The sequence below is a fragment of the Centroberyx affinis genome, unplaced genomic scaffold (genome assembly GCF_046629955.1).
Source record: "Centroberyx affinis isolate AG114_WGS23_722 - 3 ecotype Tasmania unplaced genomic scaffold, CSIRO-AGI_Caff_v1 ptg001917l_1, whole genome shotgun sequence".
Classification (NCBI taxonomy): Eukaryota; Metazoa; Chordata; class Actinopteri; order Beryciformes; family Berycidae; genus Centroberyx; species Centroberyx affinis.
Genome location: NW_027280280.1, coordinates 25,476 through 47,032, shown reverse-complemented (window position 1 = coordinate 47,032; position 21,557 = coordinate 25,476). Strand labels below are relative to the sequence as shown.

General features: G+C 43.6%; 1 protein-coding gene across 1 annotated transcript; it reads right to left on the bottom strand.

Moving 5' to 3' along the window:
- Positions 1-9: 9 nt before the first annotated feature.
- On the bottom strand, positions 10-19,773 carry LOC139653515 (max-binding protein MNT-like). Its single transcript, XM_071530367.1, has 6 exons — positions 19,562-19,773; positions 14,535-15,168; positions 14,184-14,225; positions 13,724-13,835; positions 4,345-4,537; positions 10-3,874 (listed from the first exon to the last, which is right to left on the bottom strand). Exons 1-6 carry the CDS (start codon positions 19,632-19,634, stop codon positions 3,051-3,053), a joined length of 1,878 nt encoding a protein of 625 aa, XP_071386468.1. The 5' UTR covers positions 19,635-19,773; the 3' UTR covers positions 10-3,050.
- Positions 19,774-21,557: the final 1,784 nt, after the last annotated feature.

The following is a 21,557-nucleotide window of genomic DNA, read 5'->3' as shown; positions in this document are numbered from 1 at the left end:
CCAGTGGACACTCGGGGAACCAATGTCCCTTCTGTCCAGAGGTGTGTTGCAGAACTCAGTCTGAATTAAGAAAATGTAATTTGAATTGGGAAAACCAAATTTTAAATTCCACATTTATTTTTAAGCCATTGTATTCAATTTCAATTTGTGCCTTACATTTAAAATGTTCTGAATTCATGTATTGAATTAAACGGTTCAATATGAGCATGACAAATTATACAATCCTACATTTTTCACTGCCACTCATTCTTTCTGTGGTCAGCTCATAAAATGTATCACTTTGATTTTGGCAACTGCTGTCCAAAGAAAAGTACTTCACCTTTACTTCTGCGTCTGTGAGGTGCTTCAAACAGCAAACTGACTGTCTAAAACTCATATGCTAAAACACAAAAGTAAAGGTCACAAAAAAGTGTCTCAAGACATTTGTAAACATAATACAATTTATTCTTTAAGCATCTTTAGTCCCCCCCCTCCCCTCATCTTCTTACATAATGGACAATTAGATCTAAATGCAGCCCAAAATTTACAGGCAATATACAACTTAAACTTTCTCCATAGGGAAAACACAATTATATAGTTGCTTCATCAAGTACTTCAATCCATTAACCTTTACATGTTTTGTTTTGCTACAATATGATTTCAAAATGCATTTATTCAGCATCATTTGCATAAAATCTGGAAAAAAAATGCTGACAAGTGTTATTTGAATGGTATAGAGTCACCTGAAATCTTTCCACTTTAACAGAATACTAAGTGCCTGTTGTAATCATACTGCAGCACAACAAAACACAAAAAATGAAGGGAGTGAATACTTTCCAAAGTGACTGTATGTGATATCAATGTGGAAAGAGGTCTGTAGTAGTCACCCCCTGATATACAGTACTGTACATGGTCCCAGACAAAAAAAAAAAAAGCTATATTATAAAATTTACACTGAACAGAAGAAATTATTCTACAGATGAAACAGGCAACAGTCAATCTTAAAAATACAAAATCTGTTTTGAATGTGTACATACCGTTTACATACACATACTTTAATAAAGTAATCGTATTTTTCTTAAAAACCAGGGCTTAACAACTTGTGATGAGTGCGCTACTCTCTGTCCTTTCACAGATCGATACATTCAGATTAAGTTAGGAGAGCATAGCTTATTGCTGTTACAGCAAGCGCTATGCACAATTGTAAACCAGGTTTGCTGCTCATTGGGACTATTAGAAACTCAGTATCACAGTGCTTGAATTGGAAAGGGTAATCTCGAAAAAACATACATGGACTGGTTTTACGCCAGCTGTCGCAATCATTTCGTTTGTATAAAAGGTGCTGGCACACTTAGCATCTTGGGTAAGATAAATGTACTGGATCCCCACCAAAGGTTATGGATGGCAGAGCCACAGGATGACATAGCTTTGATTTTCTGCCAATCACCCTTACAATCTCATTACTACTGCAATATGTTATAGTCTGCCGGCCTACCCTATCTACTAAAGCACAACAGATCGTACTGCCATGGGTCCTCAGTTTCAAAATGATCACTAATGTAACACAATCATGGCATGCAATCACAGCATGCAAACACACATCCTACTACCATTTGCCCTACATGACAGCATAGACACACGCTTCACTATACTTTCTGGACCTATTATGGATTCACATTCAAAATCCAATTTTCCCTAAACACGCGACTCCCTAAACTTGCAGGATCAGACCGACAGAGCTTTTACCTCATCTCCGATATCCTCTCCGGACATTCAGCACCTGGACATCGGCAGAAACGTCCATTAATTCTGATATGGGTTTAGCTGTGTCATTCCCACCTAGATGGCATGTCCAAGAAGAAGCTGATCCCATGCCACACCGTTCTTCTGTAAACACAATGTAAGCATCCATACTATACAACAAACAAGAAAACTATTTGCAAAAATAAAATATCCATGCAAACATTAACTGGTCTCTTGAGCCCGTTTCAGACGCTGTTTCAGAACTGTATTAGAATCAGCAGCAGCTGTGAGAGAAGCACAACCTCATTCTAAAATACTGACTTGTAGTTGAGCTCAAACAATCAACAGTAGCCAGTATGTTTAAAGGGCAGGCAAATATTGGAGATGAGGAAAAAACTCCATAACAATGTGATTGTCCTTTAATCCCAACCCTAAACCTGACAAAACCACATATTCCAACCCCTACTTAAACTCTTAATGGCCCCTTGTTTGAATGACATCCATTAGCAACTTTAGAGGAGGATTTTTCGGTGTTACAAGGATATAAGTACCACAATAACCACAAAGACCAGCAGGGGGAGCTAGTGCTGTACGCAACATCACTGGTAACTACAGCTCCACAGCAGGAGGGTAGTTCAGTCCGTGGTTTTGCTCTCTCCCTGCAGCCATGTGCCTCTGCTGGAGAGGAGGAGGGCCTTGAAATCACATTCTCAATGTGCTCCTTATGGCGGGTTGAGCACTCCTGATCCTACACGGTCACGGCTCTCAATACCCAGTGCAGCTTCTTGAGCACACCATCTACTATTGGATAATCAAACAATCACTGCTGCGATAACATGGAGTCTAGCCACCAATTTGTCTTTCTTTATGAATTTCCATAAAGCGAAGCGTCAACAAGTCTTGTGTGAAAATACACAAATCTGACTCACTCATTCTGAACTAGTGCTCCAGTATCTGCAATAATGGATGGGAAGTGAGGGTATACTGCCACACACAACCAACATGATCACCATGAACAACACAAGCAGCATGGCAGATCCCAACTTCAGGATCAAGATTGCATTCACCTTACATGATACCATGGTAGACAAACATTATTAAAACAGGTTTGCAGTTACTTTTTGGAATGTTCCAAGTTGCTTTTAAATAGTTGTAATGCTTCTCAATTGTAATGCAATTCTGTGGATCAGCGAGGCGTCTAGCAACTATCTTCCCTCACTGTGGGCTTGTTGATGGCTTGGTCTGAGGCCTGTGGTTCTCCCGTATCCGGAGGCGTCTCCGCCTGCCCGTCTCTGCGGCCCGTCTGCGATCGGTCCCGGTGGCGGCGTTCAGGCCAGCTTCAGAGTGCTGACGGGGAAGGAGGGCATGGTCACCATTGTCACAGGATTGAGCACCGTCTGGCCCACCAGCTGCGGGTGGTGGGTCACCACTTGGGCACCTACTGCTGTCTGCTTGCCCACAATGGTGGCAGTTGGCTGGTTAGGCGCGGTGCCGTTCAGCTGGGTGTGGGCGTGAGTGAGGGTGTGGGCGATGTGACCGACCATGGTGGGCTGCGTGACGGCCACCTGCTGGGGGTACAGCGCAGGTAGATGCTGGCCCAGGTGGGCCACCGGGTGCACGGTGATGTGGCCGATGGGCTGGTGGCCGGGGGCCAACTGAACAGAGCTAGCGGTAGTGGAGGGAGCCAGGTGGGCAATATGTTTGGGGCCGCCCGCCTGGATGACGTGGTTGACCGCTTGGATGACGGAAGCGTGGGAAGCTGAAGCGTGGGCAATAACTGTGGGATGCAGGCTGGAGGCGGTAACCATTTGTGTTTGGGTGGGGAGTAAGGCCTGAATGGGGGTGGTGGGAGCGTTGGGTGTTGTGGCTGTAAGTGTAGACGGGGCTGTGGGCTTGGACATGGGCTGCTGAAGAGTCATTGCCTGGGGATGGAGATGGGGCTGGAGCTGCGCCGGGTGCAGCGGGGCCGTGTGCTGGATGGAGATGTGCTGGGTGATGAGGGAGGTGGTGGTGGGTGTCAGGGTCAGGGTGGGGGTGGGGGTTACAGTCTTGCGCAGCTCAGGCTGCATGGTTTGAGGCACGGTGGGTAAGGCAGTCGGTGCTCTGGGCACTGTCTCATCATCTAGGTCGTCATCCATGATGTCTTCACCCTCTGCAACACCAACAGAGGAAAATTAACTCAGTAACATGATTTTAATACTGTTAATTCACAGTTGCTAATAATCCTAATCCTAAAAATTGGATGAAAACGATCTCCAAGAGTAGGTGGAGTTTCTGGTTTTGTCTTTGTATGTTAGAACAGTGACAGATTCTCATAGGATTTACATTTAATCACAATCCACACATACTGACCAAAAGAAATACAGTGGTTTAGTTCAGAATACCTAAAAATAAGTGAGAATACAACCAACTTCAGAACTGTCTGACAGAAGACATTTCATTTCATTTCAGATACCAAATAGTTTCTTATTCAAGGTTCATAAACTGAAGTGAAATTGATTTCTGCAATGTTGACCATTACAGTAAATATATGCAAACTCTTTATGTGGGGGCTGTATTGCAGAGGCCCGGCGCGCCTTGTGGGCCACCAGTCACCCTTCCCTGACTTGATGTATAGCGTACCTGAGGCAGTTGAGGTTGAGGCCTGGTCCTCCTCAGGCTGTACTGTCTGTCGGAGCACGCGATCGATCTCCATCACATCCATCCACTGGCTCAGCTCATTTTTCAGCTCTGCCAACCGCTGCTGTGTGGCTATTTTCTCTCGGGCCAGCCGCTCCATCTCGTGCTCGTACTCCTTCTCCTTCCGCTTCAGAGTCTGAATGGAGAAAGCAGAAGATGGTTAAGGGCCTCCTCCCATGATGCCGTCATCAGATTAATACTTCTGTGCCTCTCTGAACACAGTCTCAAAATGTATTGCTCCAAATGAGGTTCCGGTTTGCAGAAGGGGAATCAGGGTGGGGATGTGCCGTGTCTTTTTTCAATAGGAAGGAAATAATTGTAATCCTACTTTGCTTTGTAAACCTGAATTGTTTGCAAGGCTTGTGTGCATATTTACAAAATGTTTGCAAAGTTAGTCGAGGGGCTTTGACTGCACTAATGACAAAGTAATCTTCTCATCACAGTTCTAAAATCTTAATCCTCAACAGAGCTTGTACAAGTGAGTGGCTCTAGGATGCTGTGAGCTGCCGGCAGCAGATGTAATTCACAACACTCCTTATTCCTTACTACTTTATGAATGAGGACTTGACCAGCAGCCCTGGAATGCTCGGGCAAAAATAATCACTTTCATCCCGCATTTATATTTCATGTGTAATTACTAGTCTACTTCCAGACCTTATATGCATTGTTAAAATCTAGAAAATCTGATCAATGTGTCAACAGCCCTGTGATTTTGCTCTCATACCGACCTGCTTACTACCTAAATTTTTGATGTTATACTATAATACATCTATTACATTGTTCATCATTTGTACAATGTCACGACAGATCGGACTTAAAATGCTCCACTGAAAGTTAGAGTTATATCAGCTTCCTCATATACACAAGTAATCCCGGACAATTCAACATAAAGCTTCAAGAGTGAGTGAGTCCCGCTGATTTGGGCCAACAGCAACCGCCACTAGATTCCTAGAGCCAGGGAACGACCTCCGAGGACAAACTGTAGTGTGTGTGTATGTGTGTGTCGTGTCAAACTTGGTGCTCAACACCAAAAATCACAACACTTGTTCACACTGATTAGCTAGTACCTTAATAAACTTCAACAAATAGCCTGCACGACACCCAAGTTGTGCTTTTGACTACTAAGCAGAATATATCCAACAAAAGATGTATCAGAGTAAAACTAAGACCTGTGCATGTACTGGAGGAAAGTAACAGGCCCAGAGACACGTGGGAGAAAGGGGAGGGAGAGAGACAGGAGGGAAAGAGGAAGGAGGAGCTGAATATGGAAAGTGGGAGGTCCTTCCAGGCAATGGCTCTCTGTGACCCAATTTCCCTTAACCGGTCAGCTGACAAGAGAACACTAAACAAACTGAGGTGGACTTCCCCACTACAGAGCAACAGGGATAAAAGTATGGGAGATGAAGTTCAAAACATTCTGAAAACTGAACAGAACTTTGCATTATGGATAATACTTGTGCAGTAGTTTGCCATTTGTTAAACACCTTATAAAGCTACGATTTTCATTCCCAAATGATAAGTTGCCCTCAAAAACTGACGTTTCTGTCAAAGTGACTGCTGGCTATGATTTTCTCCCACAATACCAACAGGATGGAGTTTTGCCATTGGGGATTAGCGTTCTGAAATTAAACACTTCATGTAATTACATGTGTCAACTTGTTCCATCAAGAGGAGCAGGTATGTCTCAACAGCTTGAAACAAGCTGTCCAACACAATCTGTAGCCTTAGTGGGTGAAGCTCAGGGAAGTGAGACTGTGGGAAATCAACGCACTCTCAATCTGTTACCAGCAACCTGATGAGTCAGGATCATAAAGCCATTTGCCCAAAGAGTGAACTTCCTGTTAGTGCTCATGCCACCGTGTGAGAGGAATATGTGTGTGTGAATGTATTTGTGAGAGTCATCTGTGTGTGAGTGAGAGACAGAGAGAAGGGTATCTGTGTGTATGTGTGTGTGTGTGTGGGATACATGTGTAAGTGTGAGAGAGGTTTGTGTGTGTGCTGGTGCATGCGTGTGTATCTACAACAGAATATACATGTAAAAATAGCTAAGGGGGACAAAAGGCGGGCCTTGTCTAATTCTGCACCTGTCTCTAGTCCTTATCCAGGATTAGAACGGCGTGCTGTCTGTGCAAAAGCCAAGCCTGGGCTCCTTCCCGCTGGGGGAGATGTCAATCACTCACTCAGACATCGCACACATTACCGCAACTGCTAAAATCTTACAAAAGCATTATAATTATTACCAGTTTGCATCCATAACATAAACAGGCCATTAGAAATTGCACTTTTACGATACATCCCAAAATCTGGACCAAAACAAATGTGTGTAGAACCAAAATTACCTTAAGTCACCACTGTTTAAAAATAAATAAAAATACTAATACTAAAAGAGGAGAAACATTTCCCCCTCCCTTACCCCATGGTGTGAAACTCAATAGTGGTAGAGTGGTTCTGCAAAGCCTCAAGTATAGCACCATTTCTCAAACCACTGTTTCTCAAATCAGTCACAAATACTGGTACTGTGTTTGACTTTGAAATGGTGTTGCAGTTTTATTGTCTTTTCATAGCTACATGGAAAGCATGGATAGAAATAGGCTAATATTTTTAACATGCACTTTTAGAGCTTGGCGTGCAGGACAAATTATACGCTCCACTAACTAATGAGGTACATGTGTTCCCTACCATGAACTCAAACATCTGGACAGACTTCTGACTCATGTGATTGGACATTAACAGTTCTCCGAGATAACCGATAGTCCTCTCTTCCAATCACAAGAGCTTGGGGATATACTTCAGTCTGTACATGGTAACACATCTTTGGTCTCAATAAATGAAGTACTGAAGTGCCCTCTTTAGTTGTCATGGAAACAGCTGAAAACCTGTGAAGGTTTCCTCGGTAACCTAAGAGACCATGAGCACCTTTATGCGCCAAAGGTACCATTTAGTTTTCTTGAAATCATTGACACTGTTTCATCATCAAAACAATGTTTGGAAAACTCTTCCCTCTGATCATGCTGAGTGTAGTGATGAAAACACTTAACTGACATGCATGTAGAAAACACATGACAAAACCTGTGGAACATGTGGACTGTGTTGATGTTTGATGGAAAAGAGACCGACTTAGTCTGCACAATTAACACTGCTCCCCTTTTGCCCACACGCAACAGCAGGCAGCACTTAAGAGAGTGGCGCCACAGCTGTGCATGCCACAAACTGAGTCACCAATAGAGAGAGAGAGAAAGGGAGAGAGGGAGAACATGCTCCACAAACACCAAGACCCAGTGAACTTGCACTGCTACAGTGTTTATGGTGGACAGAGCCAACGCAATGCTTGTTGCTTTAGCAATGTGCTGCTGGATTTGATGATAGGGAAAGGAGAAATCTAACTTCTCAACCCCATTCAAGGGCAGTGAACAAAACAGCAGCTAGTCTGACATTAACCATGTAAACCTGATAACCAAGAGAGAGCAGATGGGTCGCACATGACCGTCACCCTCAAGTCATGCAACCAGGTCTTTCTCATCTGCCACATTGATTCCGGCAAGCAATCCGCTTTACAAAAGCAACACTGCAGCTAATGTTGTCATAGCAGTCAACGGCATGAAAAAGGGGGGAGGTGGAGGTTGGGGGCTTTTGTTTCCTTGCACATGACCGCACCCCCCAACCCTCCTCCTTCCATTTGCAGAGAGACAAGGCCCCGCCTAGGCCTTGTTTGTGCGTGTGAAAAAAAAGTAGATCAGCGCAGGGACAGACTGCATCGTGCGTGCGTGTGTGTGTGTGTGTGTGTGGAAGGTAAACACTGCTCAAGCGCCGTCACAAGCAATGCGAGTGCTGAGCACATGGCCCCACAGAGAATGAGAGAGGGAGAGAGGGCGGGAGATAGCGGGGGATTGAAAGAGAGCAGTACAAGCTGTACTCACTGACTCACTTTTGCAGCAGCCGGAGACAGACTGCACTAGGCTGGGCTTTCTTAAAGGGCCAGGAGCACAGGAGGCCACGTTGCAGACATGCTACTCTGCCTGGCTGACTGATCAGGCTTCTGTGCGGCGGTCTTGTGACCGTGTTGTAACCATAAACCCTTGCCTTACTGTGCCTTCAAGCTGGAACAGAGACCTTCACGTGGCGCATGACTCGACAATAAAAGGCTTGTCAGAAGAAAAAGGCAAACACCTACTTTTGCAAACCATTTCTCATGTGCAAGCTTGTGCTGGTCAGGACTGGCCTAATTACCTCATCTTGGCAAGTAACTGATCATACAGCCATCGATCCAGACCATGCTGCATTAGAGCCACCAGGAATATTTTACGTGGCTGCTCTATGAAAAACCTTTTCAGTACAACATGAGCCCATCCTTTGGTGCTGTGAGAACGCCTTGACACAACAGTAATCAAGATGGCAAATGTGTCCCCCATTTCATTTTGAGAAATCCTTAATGTAGCCATGCTGTAGTGCTCCTTATACGCACAAATAAAACATAATTGGGCAGCAATATTATGATCACCAATCTGCTGATACAGGTTAGCCCGCTCATCATAGCAGAAGAGAAAGACACACCGAAGTCACACACCAAACAACCCATACACAGACCCACTGACACAGAACCACAACTCAATTGTTGAAAGAAATGCATAACTTAACTCACTTCTAACCAAGCAAGGTGACCCATTTCACTGAGGCTAAGCTGGGGACTGGAAAGCTGGAAAATTTAACAACAATGACCCTGATTCTCAAAGGAATGTTTAGGATAACAAAATAGGTCTTGATTTTAACTTGCAAGGGAAGATTTTTTTTGAATAAATAAGAAAATGTCAAAGCAATCAGAGAAACTGGGCCTTCAGGAAAGGCTTTGAAGGAACCAGACTATTACGTACATGGACCTAGTTCTTTCCAAAGGCAATGATAGATTTTTGATGGTCCATAGTCAAGCTTCAATCAGATGTCATAATCAAACCTTAATAGAACATTGACATCTGGACACAGAAAAATAAAATAGAAAAGAATAGTGTGTCCAAGCAACCTTATCTAGGAGCAGTTTCCCCACCAGATGGCAGAACACATTTCAAACTGGCAATCAGGAGCTAGCACTGGAGGAACAAGTTCAGTCAGCTTTGAGGGGAAATCAAGCGCGAGCTGGGTAAACCGAGCCTTGTGTTTACCACTCCATGTTCCCTCCCTCCTGTTGGCAGCCAAGCCCGGTGGTATGGCCAGCCCAGCCTGTTGCGGCGCTGGGCTGGGGCCCAGCACGGGGGGGTGACGTCACGCGGCTCAGGCTAGCCATGTGCTCGCTGCTCATGTGGCCTTAAAAGCTCAGAGCGAGGCAAGATGGGAGGGAGGGAGGGAGGGAGGAAGGGAGGGAGGGGGAGTAGCAAGGAGGAGCTCCGATACATCAGGGTGTATTTTACGCTCTCAGCTTTAGCAGTGCCACTACAGGCTCGAGGGAAAAGCCTTTTGGAACAACAGCAAGGCATAGTTTTGTCGTGAAAACCCAAACCCACTTCCAAGATGTTAAGATGTCCAATATATAAAAACAAAATAAAACTGAAAATAGTCACGATCTGAAAGCAAAATAATCTGTATAAAAATGCAGCCTGCAGACCTTGAAACACAGACAGGAAAAACTGCGACAGCAGTGGGAAAATAACCCATTTTCTTGCTCATTAGGCATGTAGGTTTTTGGTCATAGATAATCACTTGCTGAGTCACTTGCTTCTATGCAGCAAAGAAGAAATGAAATGAGGAAGTGGGACTTATCAGACCGTGTAGCTGTTGGCCAAGCTAGTGACTTTTAGGGGGGGAAACTGATAAAGTCCAGGCACGGCAGCCACTTCACTGACACACAGATAACAACTCTACTCGCTCCCAGATGAACGCTGGAGATAGAGGGAAAGATGAATCAAATGAAATGTAATCCTCAGCCTAAAGCCTCTTATTTGAACCTCTCCTGTGCTCATTGGTCCTACGTGCAGACTGCCTCTCTGCTGCCAGCCCAAACGAAGGCGAGGATAGTGGAGGGGAGGGGAGGGGGGAGTAGGGAGCATGCAGGGAGAGAGGCGCATGCAGTCAGGACAAGCGTGCCTGGACCCTCCATGTCGGGATGACAGTGTACACGATGTGCTTGGCTTTTTTTTTTTTACCTCCCTGTATCCCAAAGTTCCCTTCCTTTATTTCCAACCCCCAATGCAACACAACACTGGCCTGACCAATAAAGGGAAACCAGCTTGTGACAAAGAGATACTCACAATAAGACTTACCAAGGAACTAGACTGTTCTGACCTAGAGGCAAATTGTGTAGATGCATACAGTACCCAGACACATAAACTTTCATTCACTTTCATTGCTAAATATTCACCTTTGTTTTGCTGAAAAGTTGTCAAATTGATTGCTTTCACAGCTCACGTGTTCTGTTCACTTTGTCAGCACACAAGTTAACAAATGTTTACAGCTAAACAAGGCTGTAATGGTCGACAATACAGCAAAATGGCATCAGCCCTGGTTGTGTGTTTGTTTCTCGGCCCATGTGCTTTAAATACATCCTAAGTCCGGCTCAGCTGTTGATAGGGGGAGAAGAAAGGCAGGTCAGTCTGCCAGTCGAGCACAACACACTGAACACCATGTTGCTTAATCACACAGAGAGGGGGGCAGAGGGAGGGAGATTGGGTGACATGAGCTCTGCACCCACGCTGTCCTAGTTTCTCTCAGTATCCACGCGCAGAGAGGAATAACCAGACTGCTGCTACTGAGAGCACCAAATCAGCGACACAGAGTGCTCTTCAAATTTTGCTGAACTTACGCCAGTGTTATGTAATAACAATAATTAGGATGCAAATAAGGCAACACAAAAAAGCTGGAAGCATTATTATTGCATAATATTGTCCATAATTAGTGACTGGGCAGCTGCCCTCTTTTTTTCTAGAACTGATAAATGGCCTAATTACAAAATAATTAGTAAATTACAATGTAGCCCTAATAACATGCTACTGAGGTGTTGAGTCTGCAGTCACCAGTGCAACAGATCGTGACTAAGAAGATTACTCTTTCTAGCTCTAGAAGATACGACCCTCTGTTTCCTTCACATTCATTTAGCTGCGGTGCCTCCCCACAACTGGAAAATCCCACCCACAGCTAGAAAAATGTAAATACAACAACAACCCATCCACCGGCCTTAATGCAATAATAATATGCATTGTGCTTAATGTTACAATAACAGCACAACAGTCCATATATTGGGGCATAAATAACCAATAAGAGACATTCCTCAACTGAAACACCTGATCCTGAATCGGTCTCAGAAACAAATTCTACAAAAGAAAAAAAAGAAAACAACAAAAAACAAAGACTACAGGGAACACCGACACTCCCAAGAGGTACGCATGAGGCAAATTAGGCCAGCGGTGGACCTTTGTACCAGCTGTTTACAACTAGGTTACTCTCAGAGATCATGATACAGAGCACACCTCAAATGCATGAGTCATTTGCGAACATGGCACACATTCAAAACATTACACACCTAGTCACTCAAAAATGGTTTGACTGATGAAGTGAGGATATAAGCAGAGCAACGCATAAAGGCAGGAAATAATGCAATAAAAAGTAGAACATGACTCTCTAGAAAAATATCCTGATATTATATGACTTTTTATATGTTGTTTCATAAAGAGTCGCCACAAACTTGTAGTCCTGATGCAAATAATATATTTTATTTAAAGCTGCACTAGACAACTTTGCTTGTTGCATGAGGTAACCATTTGAATTTGTTTTTACTTCAAAACCCAGAGATCACGTAATGCAATGTCAGTAAACTGTCCACTCCTCGGACCTAAACGTCCTCATCTTAGTGGCTGGTGGGGGGGGAGGTGGATGAAGAGGTTCAGACATCGTTAGTGAGTCCAGCTTTCTCTGGACGGTGTGCTCTCTCGCTGGCTGCTGTTTTAGTTTTGTATTTTGCTCTGAAGATTTCCTCCCAGTGACCATACCTGGCCCTATAATGTCATCTGGGCAAATAGGATATACAGTGGTATGTCGGACCCTGGCAAGCGGAGCTATGAATGTGCACAAACTCCGAATCGAACTAACTAAAAAAACTGCTCTCCTTAACCAAGAAAAAAAGAAAGACCAAATCGAATAGTGTAGATGTTGATCTTAGTGTTGTGGGACGTCCCAACCCAGAGGCAGTGGAGCAGACCAAACTAGTGGCCTAAAGTTCAACCTGACTGGACACTTCTACTGTGGGACGAATCTTCTGCCTTAAAATCCAACCCAATGTCCAACTCTCTCCCTGCAATTCCTTGGCTTGTGCCCTTTCAAATCAACTCTCTTTCTCTCCCTCTCTCTCTCTCTCAAAATAACCATAGCAACTTATACTACAACAAACAGGGACATTATCGAGATAAGCAAAACAAACATGACAATATCATGTGAATAACTAGGCCTGGTGATTATTATATTTTTTTTTTATAACAATACATCGCAAATGTATGTTTTGGATTCAAAATTGATTCTGTGAATCCTGATATCGATACTTGTATACACAGTTTTACTACAGAGGAGCAGGATTTGTTTTTCTGTTCCTGTAGGGGTCACACCAGTGTAGAGCTGCAACAATTAATCGATTAATCGATTAGTTGTCAACTATTAAATTAAATCGCCAACTATTTTTTATAATCGATTAATCGGTTTGAGTAATTTTTTAAGAAAAATAAGTCAAAATTCTCTGATTCCAGCTTCTTAAATGTGAATATTTTCTGGTTTCTTTACTCCTCTATGACAGTAAACTGAATATCTTTGGGTTGTGGACAAAACAAGACATTTGAGGACGTCGTCTTGGGCTTTGAGAAACACTGATCGACATTTTTCACCATTTTCTGACATTTTATAGACCAAACAACTAATCGATTAATTGAGAAAATAATCGACAGATTAATCGACAATGACAATAATCGTTAGTTGCAGCCCTACAACAGTGATCATTTTGCTGCAGCTTCGAGAAGAACGGACAACTCACTAGAGCACAAAGAATTGTGCATTCAAAGTGGACATTATTACAGTTATTTCAGTGTGCCTTGTTTACAATCATAACCCCAATTTGCCTAATTGACAAATTAAACTATTAAAATCAGTTTGTTGCTCTGTCTTTCCCCTCCATATCAATGGTGGACAAAAACAATAACCCATAGTACCAAAATCATATGGGAAGGTCCATGACTATACCCAGCTCTATGATGAACCCAACTCACTTTTGATCACATGAGAACTTGCTTGCTGAAAAGTTCACACATTGAGGGGCTTAGAACTGGTCCAAATCAAACGTCAGAAACCACCAGCTTACCTGAATGTATCGCAGGGCGCTTCTCAGCACACTCAGATTGGAGGTCTTCTTCTCGTCTACGTTTGGGATGTTCTTCTTCAGTGTCTCAAAGCACTCCTTCAAGTGTGCTCGTCTGGCAGACACAAGGCACAGAAAGGGGACTTGAGTAGGGCCAGACTTGGCTTTACTTCAGCCATCTTCAAAACTGTGGATTTCTTTTCAAGGCTGAACATAAGTAACAAAGCTGATGACGCAACACTATTTCTAAATAGGTCTCGACCAAAAAGATCATAGCATTTAACCTTGGAATGGAGAATAAGAACAGCTACGAAAAAAACAAGACATCTCAGTCAATTTCAGAGGGAAATTTGCTCTAAGAAACAGACAATGAATAAATATGTACACTTAATCTCAAATCCATAGTGCAAAAAACTCAAATCTCCACTTTGAGGTGGCCCCATGCTAGACAGGCTGAACCCACCTGTTTTTCTCAAGCTTGTTATGCACTTCTCTTGTGCCTGCCCTGTAAAAGCACAAATTAGAGCAAATTAAGATTTTGGTGTCCAAAGGGGCAACGCAACAAGAATAAAATCAACCAATGAAACGTACTCAAGCTCTATTACTTCATCACCATATCTGCAGGCAGATAAATTAGTTACAATATTCTGTTTCGGATGTCCAACTCAAAGTAGAGCTTTTAATCTCTGCATAACTTCAGTCATAATGACAATTTAGTAATACATAGTTACAACAAACATCCAGAAGCATAACTCAAATTAAGTTAGTTAGTTAGTCAAGACTTAGTTAGTCAAGACAAGTTAGTTAGACTTACCCTCCAGGTCGCTTCTTATTGTCCAGGTGGCGCCCGTCATCAGGGGGGCTCCCTCGGCTGATGGGGCTGTTCTGCAGGTTGGCCTGTGGAGGTGGAGGGCCCGGCTGGGGGAGTAAGGCATGCTGCTGGGGGGGCGAGACAATGGAGCCTGGGTAGCGTTGAACCAGCTGCTGGGGCGGCTGCTGCTGCAGTTTAGTGTTGCTAGATTGGGCGATGAGCTGCGGGTGATGGTGGTGATTCTGTTGCGGCTGCTTGTGGTTGGCGGCCAGCACCGAGGACGGGTGCTCAGGTTTTGGCTGCGGAGAGAGAGGCAGAGCTGCGGCACTCTGCTCCGGAGGGGAATGAGGGTCCCTCCTGGGAGAGGCTAGGTGCGGGGCTGCAGGAGGGGAGAGCGTGGCAGCCGGCAGCGCGGGTGAGCCTGTATGGTTGGGGGTGACCACGGGGATGGGGATGACTGTAATGGGCATGGAGGGGGGAGGCAGCGGGGGCGGTAAGGGGGCCGGGCGGCACTCGATGCGGAGATCCTCTGCTTTGGCCACATTGTTGATGTGGATGGGTGAGGTGTAGTTGACGTCAGAGTGCCTTTGCTCTGTCAACTGCTCCAGACGCAGCTTCTCCCTTAATTCATTCTCCTCTGTGGAAGAAACAAGGCATCAGGTCAGGAAAACAGAACAAATACCACTGTCTCCTCCACACCCACTCCAGGTGCTATAAACCACTGTTACACCTCAAAGTACAGTATAAATAGGCCACTACATTTATTAAAAGACAGAGAAACATTCATCAATTAATAATAGAACAGTAACTTTGATTAAGCTATACAGGAGACCATGTGACAGGAAATCAATAGGCCCTATTTTCAGTCGTTGCTCTGCCCTCATGGAACTTCTGCTGGCTAAAAATGAATACAAAAATGATTGACAAACCATTAGGAAACCATTGGTACCAAGGCAGCAGTAATACACACACCAACATTGACTATCCACTGCAAGAACACTGCAAATAAAGCACCGCCAAGGAGCAAAATATCAACCAAGAAACACTTCTAGAGCTTGTTTTCCACTCTTACCAGTATCCTATGACGGAAAGGTCAAATAATAATGGTATAGTCTTGCAGTGTACTCTGTTCTGTGTTACTGTTCCGTTGTAAAGGCCTGAATGGAAATATGATGCCATACCCCCCCCAATCCAACACACACGACTTCAGACTTTGTCCCTCTTTGATGGATCTCTGATGGCTTGACAAGAACCCATGTATAATGCAATGCAAGTGCTTGAGATGGACTACAATATCCTGCACCTTCCATTAAGCAGAGCTTGTATCGGAGCAAATATGCAATTATTGGCCTTCCGTTTATTTCACTCTTTCTGTCTATGCCACTGTTGTGGAAGCTTCCACAGCACAATCCAACAAAGAGGCAATTGGGCCAGTTTTGATCCTTTTATGACCAACTCACTCCACTATATTATACTTATCTGCAAGGCAGGATGAATCAGTGTTTCCCACAGGTTCTTAGGTTATTTGCGGTGGATCCAAACCAGATTAGACAAGATACAGCCAAGCGATGGTAAAGACTGTGTGCATCCAACGCAAGGAAGATTGTTGACATGTTATTCTAACAGTATGGGACAGCTGAAAACGTACGTAATGTGACAAAGGTAATTGCCTGGACATGCTGGAGACAAAGGGACACACTCGATAATGTGTGCATACATTTCGGCGAAAAGGAGGGGGCAGAATCTCCGAGATCCATCAGCTTCGTGCCGTCCAATCATATGCAAGAGTCACCACCCCCTAGCAACGTGTGGTTCCCACCGCCACCCATGTGTGGATGCCGGAGGAAGGGGCTGTCCAGTTGCTATGGCAGCTGTGATGTTAGAGTCGTCAGACACAAGCAGCAGTCTTTTACATCAACAAGGGGTGGAGCAGGGCCATTTCAGCATGCTACACAATGGTCCCTCGCCTGCAGTCCTCAAGATTCAATTCAGCGGCAGACGTAACTAAATTTGGGGAAGTTTATTACGAGCCAGGTCAATCTAATGTCAATCTTAATGATTATAGAAAAGGGAAATAGGTACCTACAAACATAAAAGGAAGCTCTGACACTCAAGTCTAATAACAATGTAGCTGCTTGTCCCCAAGGACACAATGTAAAATATCAAGGCCATAAAGATGAACAAAAGACAAAATGTACGTATTGTAAGTCGCTTTGAACAAAAGTGTCTGCTAAATGACATACTGTAATAAAATGGGAAGATCGTCCTCTACGGCCACTACATGTCATTTCGTGGGGAGCCGGTGGAAAAAACTACTATCACTAGTGCCGGCTTGCAGCTTGGAGGAAGAACACCACGACAGAGATCCACCTCAGTCTAAACAGTGTCTCAGATATGAAGCAGACTGAACGTTGCATTGGGAATTCCAATATCTCTGCCTTGAAAGGTAGCCAATGATTTTACGAGCTCAGCAAAGAGTCAGCACTCAATGCGGGTGATTCAGGTTCGAGTTAACCTCTTGTAAATTCTTAACCTTTCCAGGTGACGCTTAATATTTTCTCCAATGGGAACTATAGTTAGTCTGCCACAAAAATACAATCTACCACAACGATTTGCAACCTCGGGCAGCTAAGAGTTCAAAGTTCAGAAGCAGTTTGGTAAGAGTTATTATGCTTTTACACTCCTCCCATGAGCAAACATGGCCTTAATCGCCTGCACTAAGGCTTTGTCTAACTGCAGGAGAATAATTCTGGTGAAATTAAGTGCAAACAAGGTGCTACATGAGGCAGAATTATATTTAATATTCATACAAAAAAAATGTTTGTGTGCTCCAGGTTGTCACTTTTTGAACAAGGTCTACCATCAACTGGTAAATTCCTGCAGATCTACATCTTCTCAAAATTGAACAGGAAGCTTAAATAATATAACCAACACTACATTTATTGTTATACTGAGATTTTATTATAATGAGAGTTTAAGCAGAAGTACTGATACACTGTGTAAAAAAAAAAGCCAAGTATGAAATCATCTGAAGGAGGAGGGAATGAAGCGACATTTCCAGCTTTTAACAAGATTGTTTTACCGGGATCTGACTGTATTTTGTTACATTTTGTAGTGGTGCAACCAAAACAAAATGTGTAGTGTTGTATTTCATGTCACAGGAAACCACCACCTTTTCTCCAAAGTAAAAAAAAAAGAAAAAAGAAAAAAGCACTATGGACAGAGTGTCCTGGTTGTTATGCTCTGCAGCAGACTGCTTCTTTCCACTGATAAACCAAATGGCTGATATATTTAGTACTCATGAAACTGGGGGGTCTCTTCACTGAGAGGAAAACATGTGAAACACTCACAAAAAACAAGAGGGGTTTCTTCTGCCGTTATATAACTGCAGCAGCACATAGCAGAGAAACACTGGCCTAGTTTCCTCCACACAGTGACCTGCTCTAGAGTAGCAGGGAGGAGGCCGCTGCTCTCCCCATGCAGTGGGGCAGGAGGAGCAAAGAGGAGGGAGAAGCAAGAGCTCTCACTCTGCCATCAGTCTCGGGTACGACAACTGTCATCACGAAGTGCAGAGGGTTGGGAAAAGGTTTCGGGATATGTTATCTTCCATTAAACATCTCAGGTTTGGAGGCTTTTGGAGAATACTGCATACAAACCAAAAGCACTGAGAAAATCCAGAGCATTTATGATTTTGTGAGTTGTAGTTTTTAAGAAAAGGAACTTCGAGGTCTGCACTGATCGGTCGCTATGGTAACGGCTATGCTTATGCCGTCTTTGAGTTGGACGAGAAGGGAGCATAATGTTTATCTTTCCATCATTGTTCCACTAAATTGGTCGGTATGCTCGTATCCCGTCTCCAACCAAGGTCCTTATCCATTATGGCTATGTCTTTGTTTTTGCCGCTGTACTCTTATCAACTGTTGCCTCGGTTCTGTGTCATGTAGTCTTGATAGCGAAGCGCTTTGGAAGCTCTGTTTTAGAAAAGTAATGCACAAATCAAGTTATAATTAGCATATTACTTTTGCAGAGCGGGTGATGGGCAAATTTGTCTTTGAGCTATTGAGTGGTTCGTCTTCTTCATACACAATCTTTGGGGAGGAGTGCCCAGCACGCACGTGGTGGAAAGGGCGGTCCCTCCCCGCTGTTCCAGAGACTGGGCGTGGCTCCGTGGTACACGTCATCGACAGACACTCAAAAGACTGAAGCTGTCCAGCGTCTGAAGCACCAGGGAGTTTGTATTATCACGTTACAACGAGCAAGCAAACAAACATCTAGGTGTACGATGTTCTAATAACACATCGCTCTGAAATGTCACAGATCGACGTGATTGAGAAGCACATGCGTAAAAAGGGGGGGAAGCCTGAGAGCGAGCGTCATTTGATACCCCGGCGGTGTCAGGTCATTATGTAAAACGGGCTCGGCATTCCCTCCGCCACCGCCCTTTATTCCTCAGATATCTTGTGTTTGTGGTTTTAAAATGTTTTGTAGCAGTATGCACAATGGCAAATAGATTCTGGCACAAAAGCGACGGTGTGGGCCGTTACGAGAACTTTAAAACACAACTCATTTATGCCATTGTACGTGTCTATGCAGTTGGTTTCAATGCAGTAATTCCCGAAGCTGCAGTGGCCAGTGTTTAATATTTTGTATAAAAATTATAAGGCTACTTTCAGAAGAGATGTGAACCAATAGAAGAGTCGAAAAAAAATCTGCAGCGCGTCTGCAGCTACCTAAACGAATATGAAACTAACACTATCATATCCTTGATTGAAAGTGAAACAAATTTAATTCAGTATAGTCAAAACATCCAATACAAAAGCAATGAAGCAGCGATGTGCAAATTTGATTTTTTCATTCAACAGCGTTTAAAGATCAAACAACGTTAAACGGGGGATCACCTCAGACTCAGAGAGGAAGATTTATTTTTCCAGACACACATTTAACTGATTTGCAGAGTACAGTACGGTTATCACTAGTTTCCAATTTTAGAAATACATAAACATAATTATTTATTATAAAACTCAACTTACCACGTGCTTTCTGTTGTTGCTGGGCTTGCAATTCCAAAAACTTGGCCGCTTCTAAAAGCGTTTCGATGCTCATTTCTTTCCCTTTGGAGAGACTGTGACTTTTTATTCTGAGAAAAACGATGAAGCAAATGCGATATGCGGTTATCTATTTAGGGAGACGTTCCCAGTCTATGAAGCTGGAAAAAGGGTAATCGGATACCCCTCAGTAGAAACTCTTCCACATACGTAGAAGAGTTGCAACAAGATGGCGCTGAAAGTAGTAGGAAACAAATAAGGTTTGTGAACCACGCACCATTTGTAACCGCCCACAGACACATTCCCTCCCCATGCACATTAGTGGGGAAAACGGCAAAACGTGGAACATGACTTGGATCGGATTACTTTACAAAAAAAATTACAATTTAATAAAACCGATAGCCCCGGTCCTCGGGTCTTCTAGGCTGAGTCAAGTCCGTCATCGTTGTAAAAATACCCAAACACTCATCTGTGACCGCCGTTAATTTAGACGTTAATACGCTAACCGAAACTCACTACTCACACGGCTACGTATGTGTCGCTTAGCAACCACTTCATCCGTTTACTTATCAAGAACATTGCTTGGCGGAAGAAAACATTCATTAACGACTAGATTTATTGAACAATTGCGTTTTTTTCTTCCAACGTTTTCGCGTTGCATATCGCGCTTGACAACGCCTCTTCTCTGTTCGAAAGTGCCTGTGGTGGCTTAATGCTTCCGCAATTTACAAGTAACCATGACTGCAGTAGATTTACATCTCATTAACATATCTCATTGCTCATCCACCAATCACCGCAAAGAACAACAAGGTATGGCGCTTGCACACATGGACACAAGCAATGCAGTAGATTTTCATATCACTCTCCCGCCTCCTCAGCTCAAAGGCAATTTGCCCGTAAATGCTGCAGGTAAAGTGATACTGAACAAAGACAGTCTACTAAGACTCATGTTTGATCGCGACAGAACAGCCAGTATAGGCCATATTAAATCTAATTAAGGGAATACGAGATGAGGGAGGGGATAGGATATGGAAGCATTTACATCAATGGAGGATATCCATTATCCGTTATTCTATATTTGACTTGCATCCTCTGCAGCTTATCTGTCCAGCTAAGACTTTATATTTCCATGCCCATTTTAAACATTTAGCTGATACTTTTATCCTACAATGACCTACAATGAGTGCAACAGTGGAATAAGCTTGAATTCCCAGATAACCAAAAATACAAGCAAAAACATAAATGCAAAGGTAAGTGTGGTGAGCCTGCCATTTCGATAATAATTCATTCTGAAATATTCTAAACCAAGCACAACTCTATTTTGATGGAAACGTGAATCATAAATAACTAGAGGTGTGTTATACAACCTCCTACAAGATTTATTACTGACATTAGGCTCATTACATCAGCCCACACTTCCAGCAGCGGCCTGGCTGTAGCTAGACTGATTTGACTGATTCAAAATGTCAAAGTCCCGCGGTGACTGCCTGCCCTTGGAGGAGACTTCCTCTTCTTGTGTAAGCAACTAGACAGCATGTTCAGCACAAATATCTCCAAGGAGGTAGAAATGAATCAGCCAAAACTAATCAATAATGTGACCATAACCATTATTTCATTTGTGTTGTTTGCCCCTGATGGATCAGAACAGTATCAAAGTGCATGTTATTACCAGCTCCGTTGTAACAGAACAATTATTTGTAACAAATCTAGAGACAGTAGTGCCTGTTGTCAGCATGCTGTTGCTCTACTTTCCCCCCCAACTCTCACATGATTCTCACACACACACAAGCTGGTGAAGTCAAAGTCCTGGCGTAACCCAGGGACAGCTTTCAGAACAACTAGTACGAGCAGGAAGCGAGTCTTTTTAGCTTGTGAAACACACACACACACACTTCTCCGACAATGAATTTGCCTGTGCATACACATGGCCCTGGGTATTTAGGTCCCTTTTCCTGTTATTCACTCAACTCTAATCAGGAAG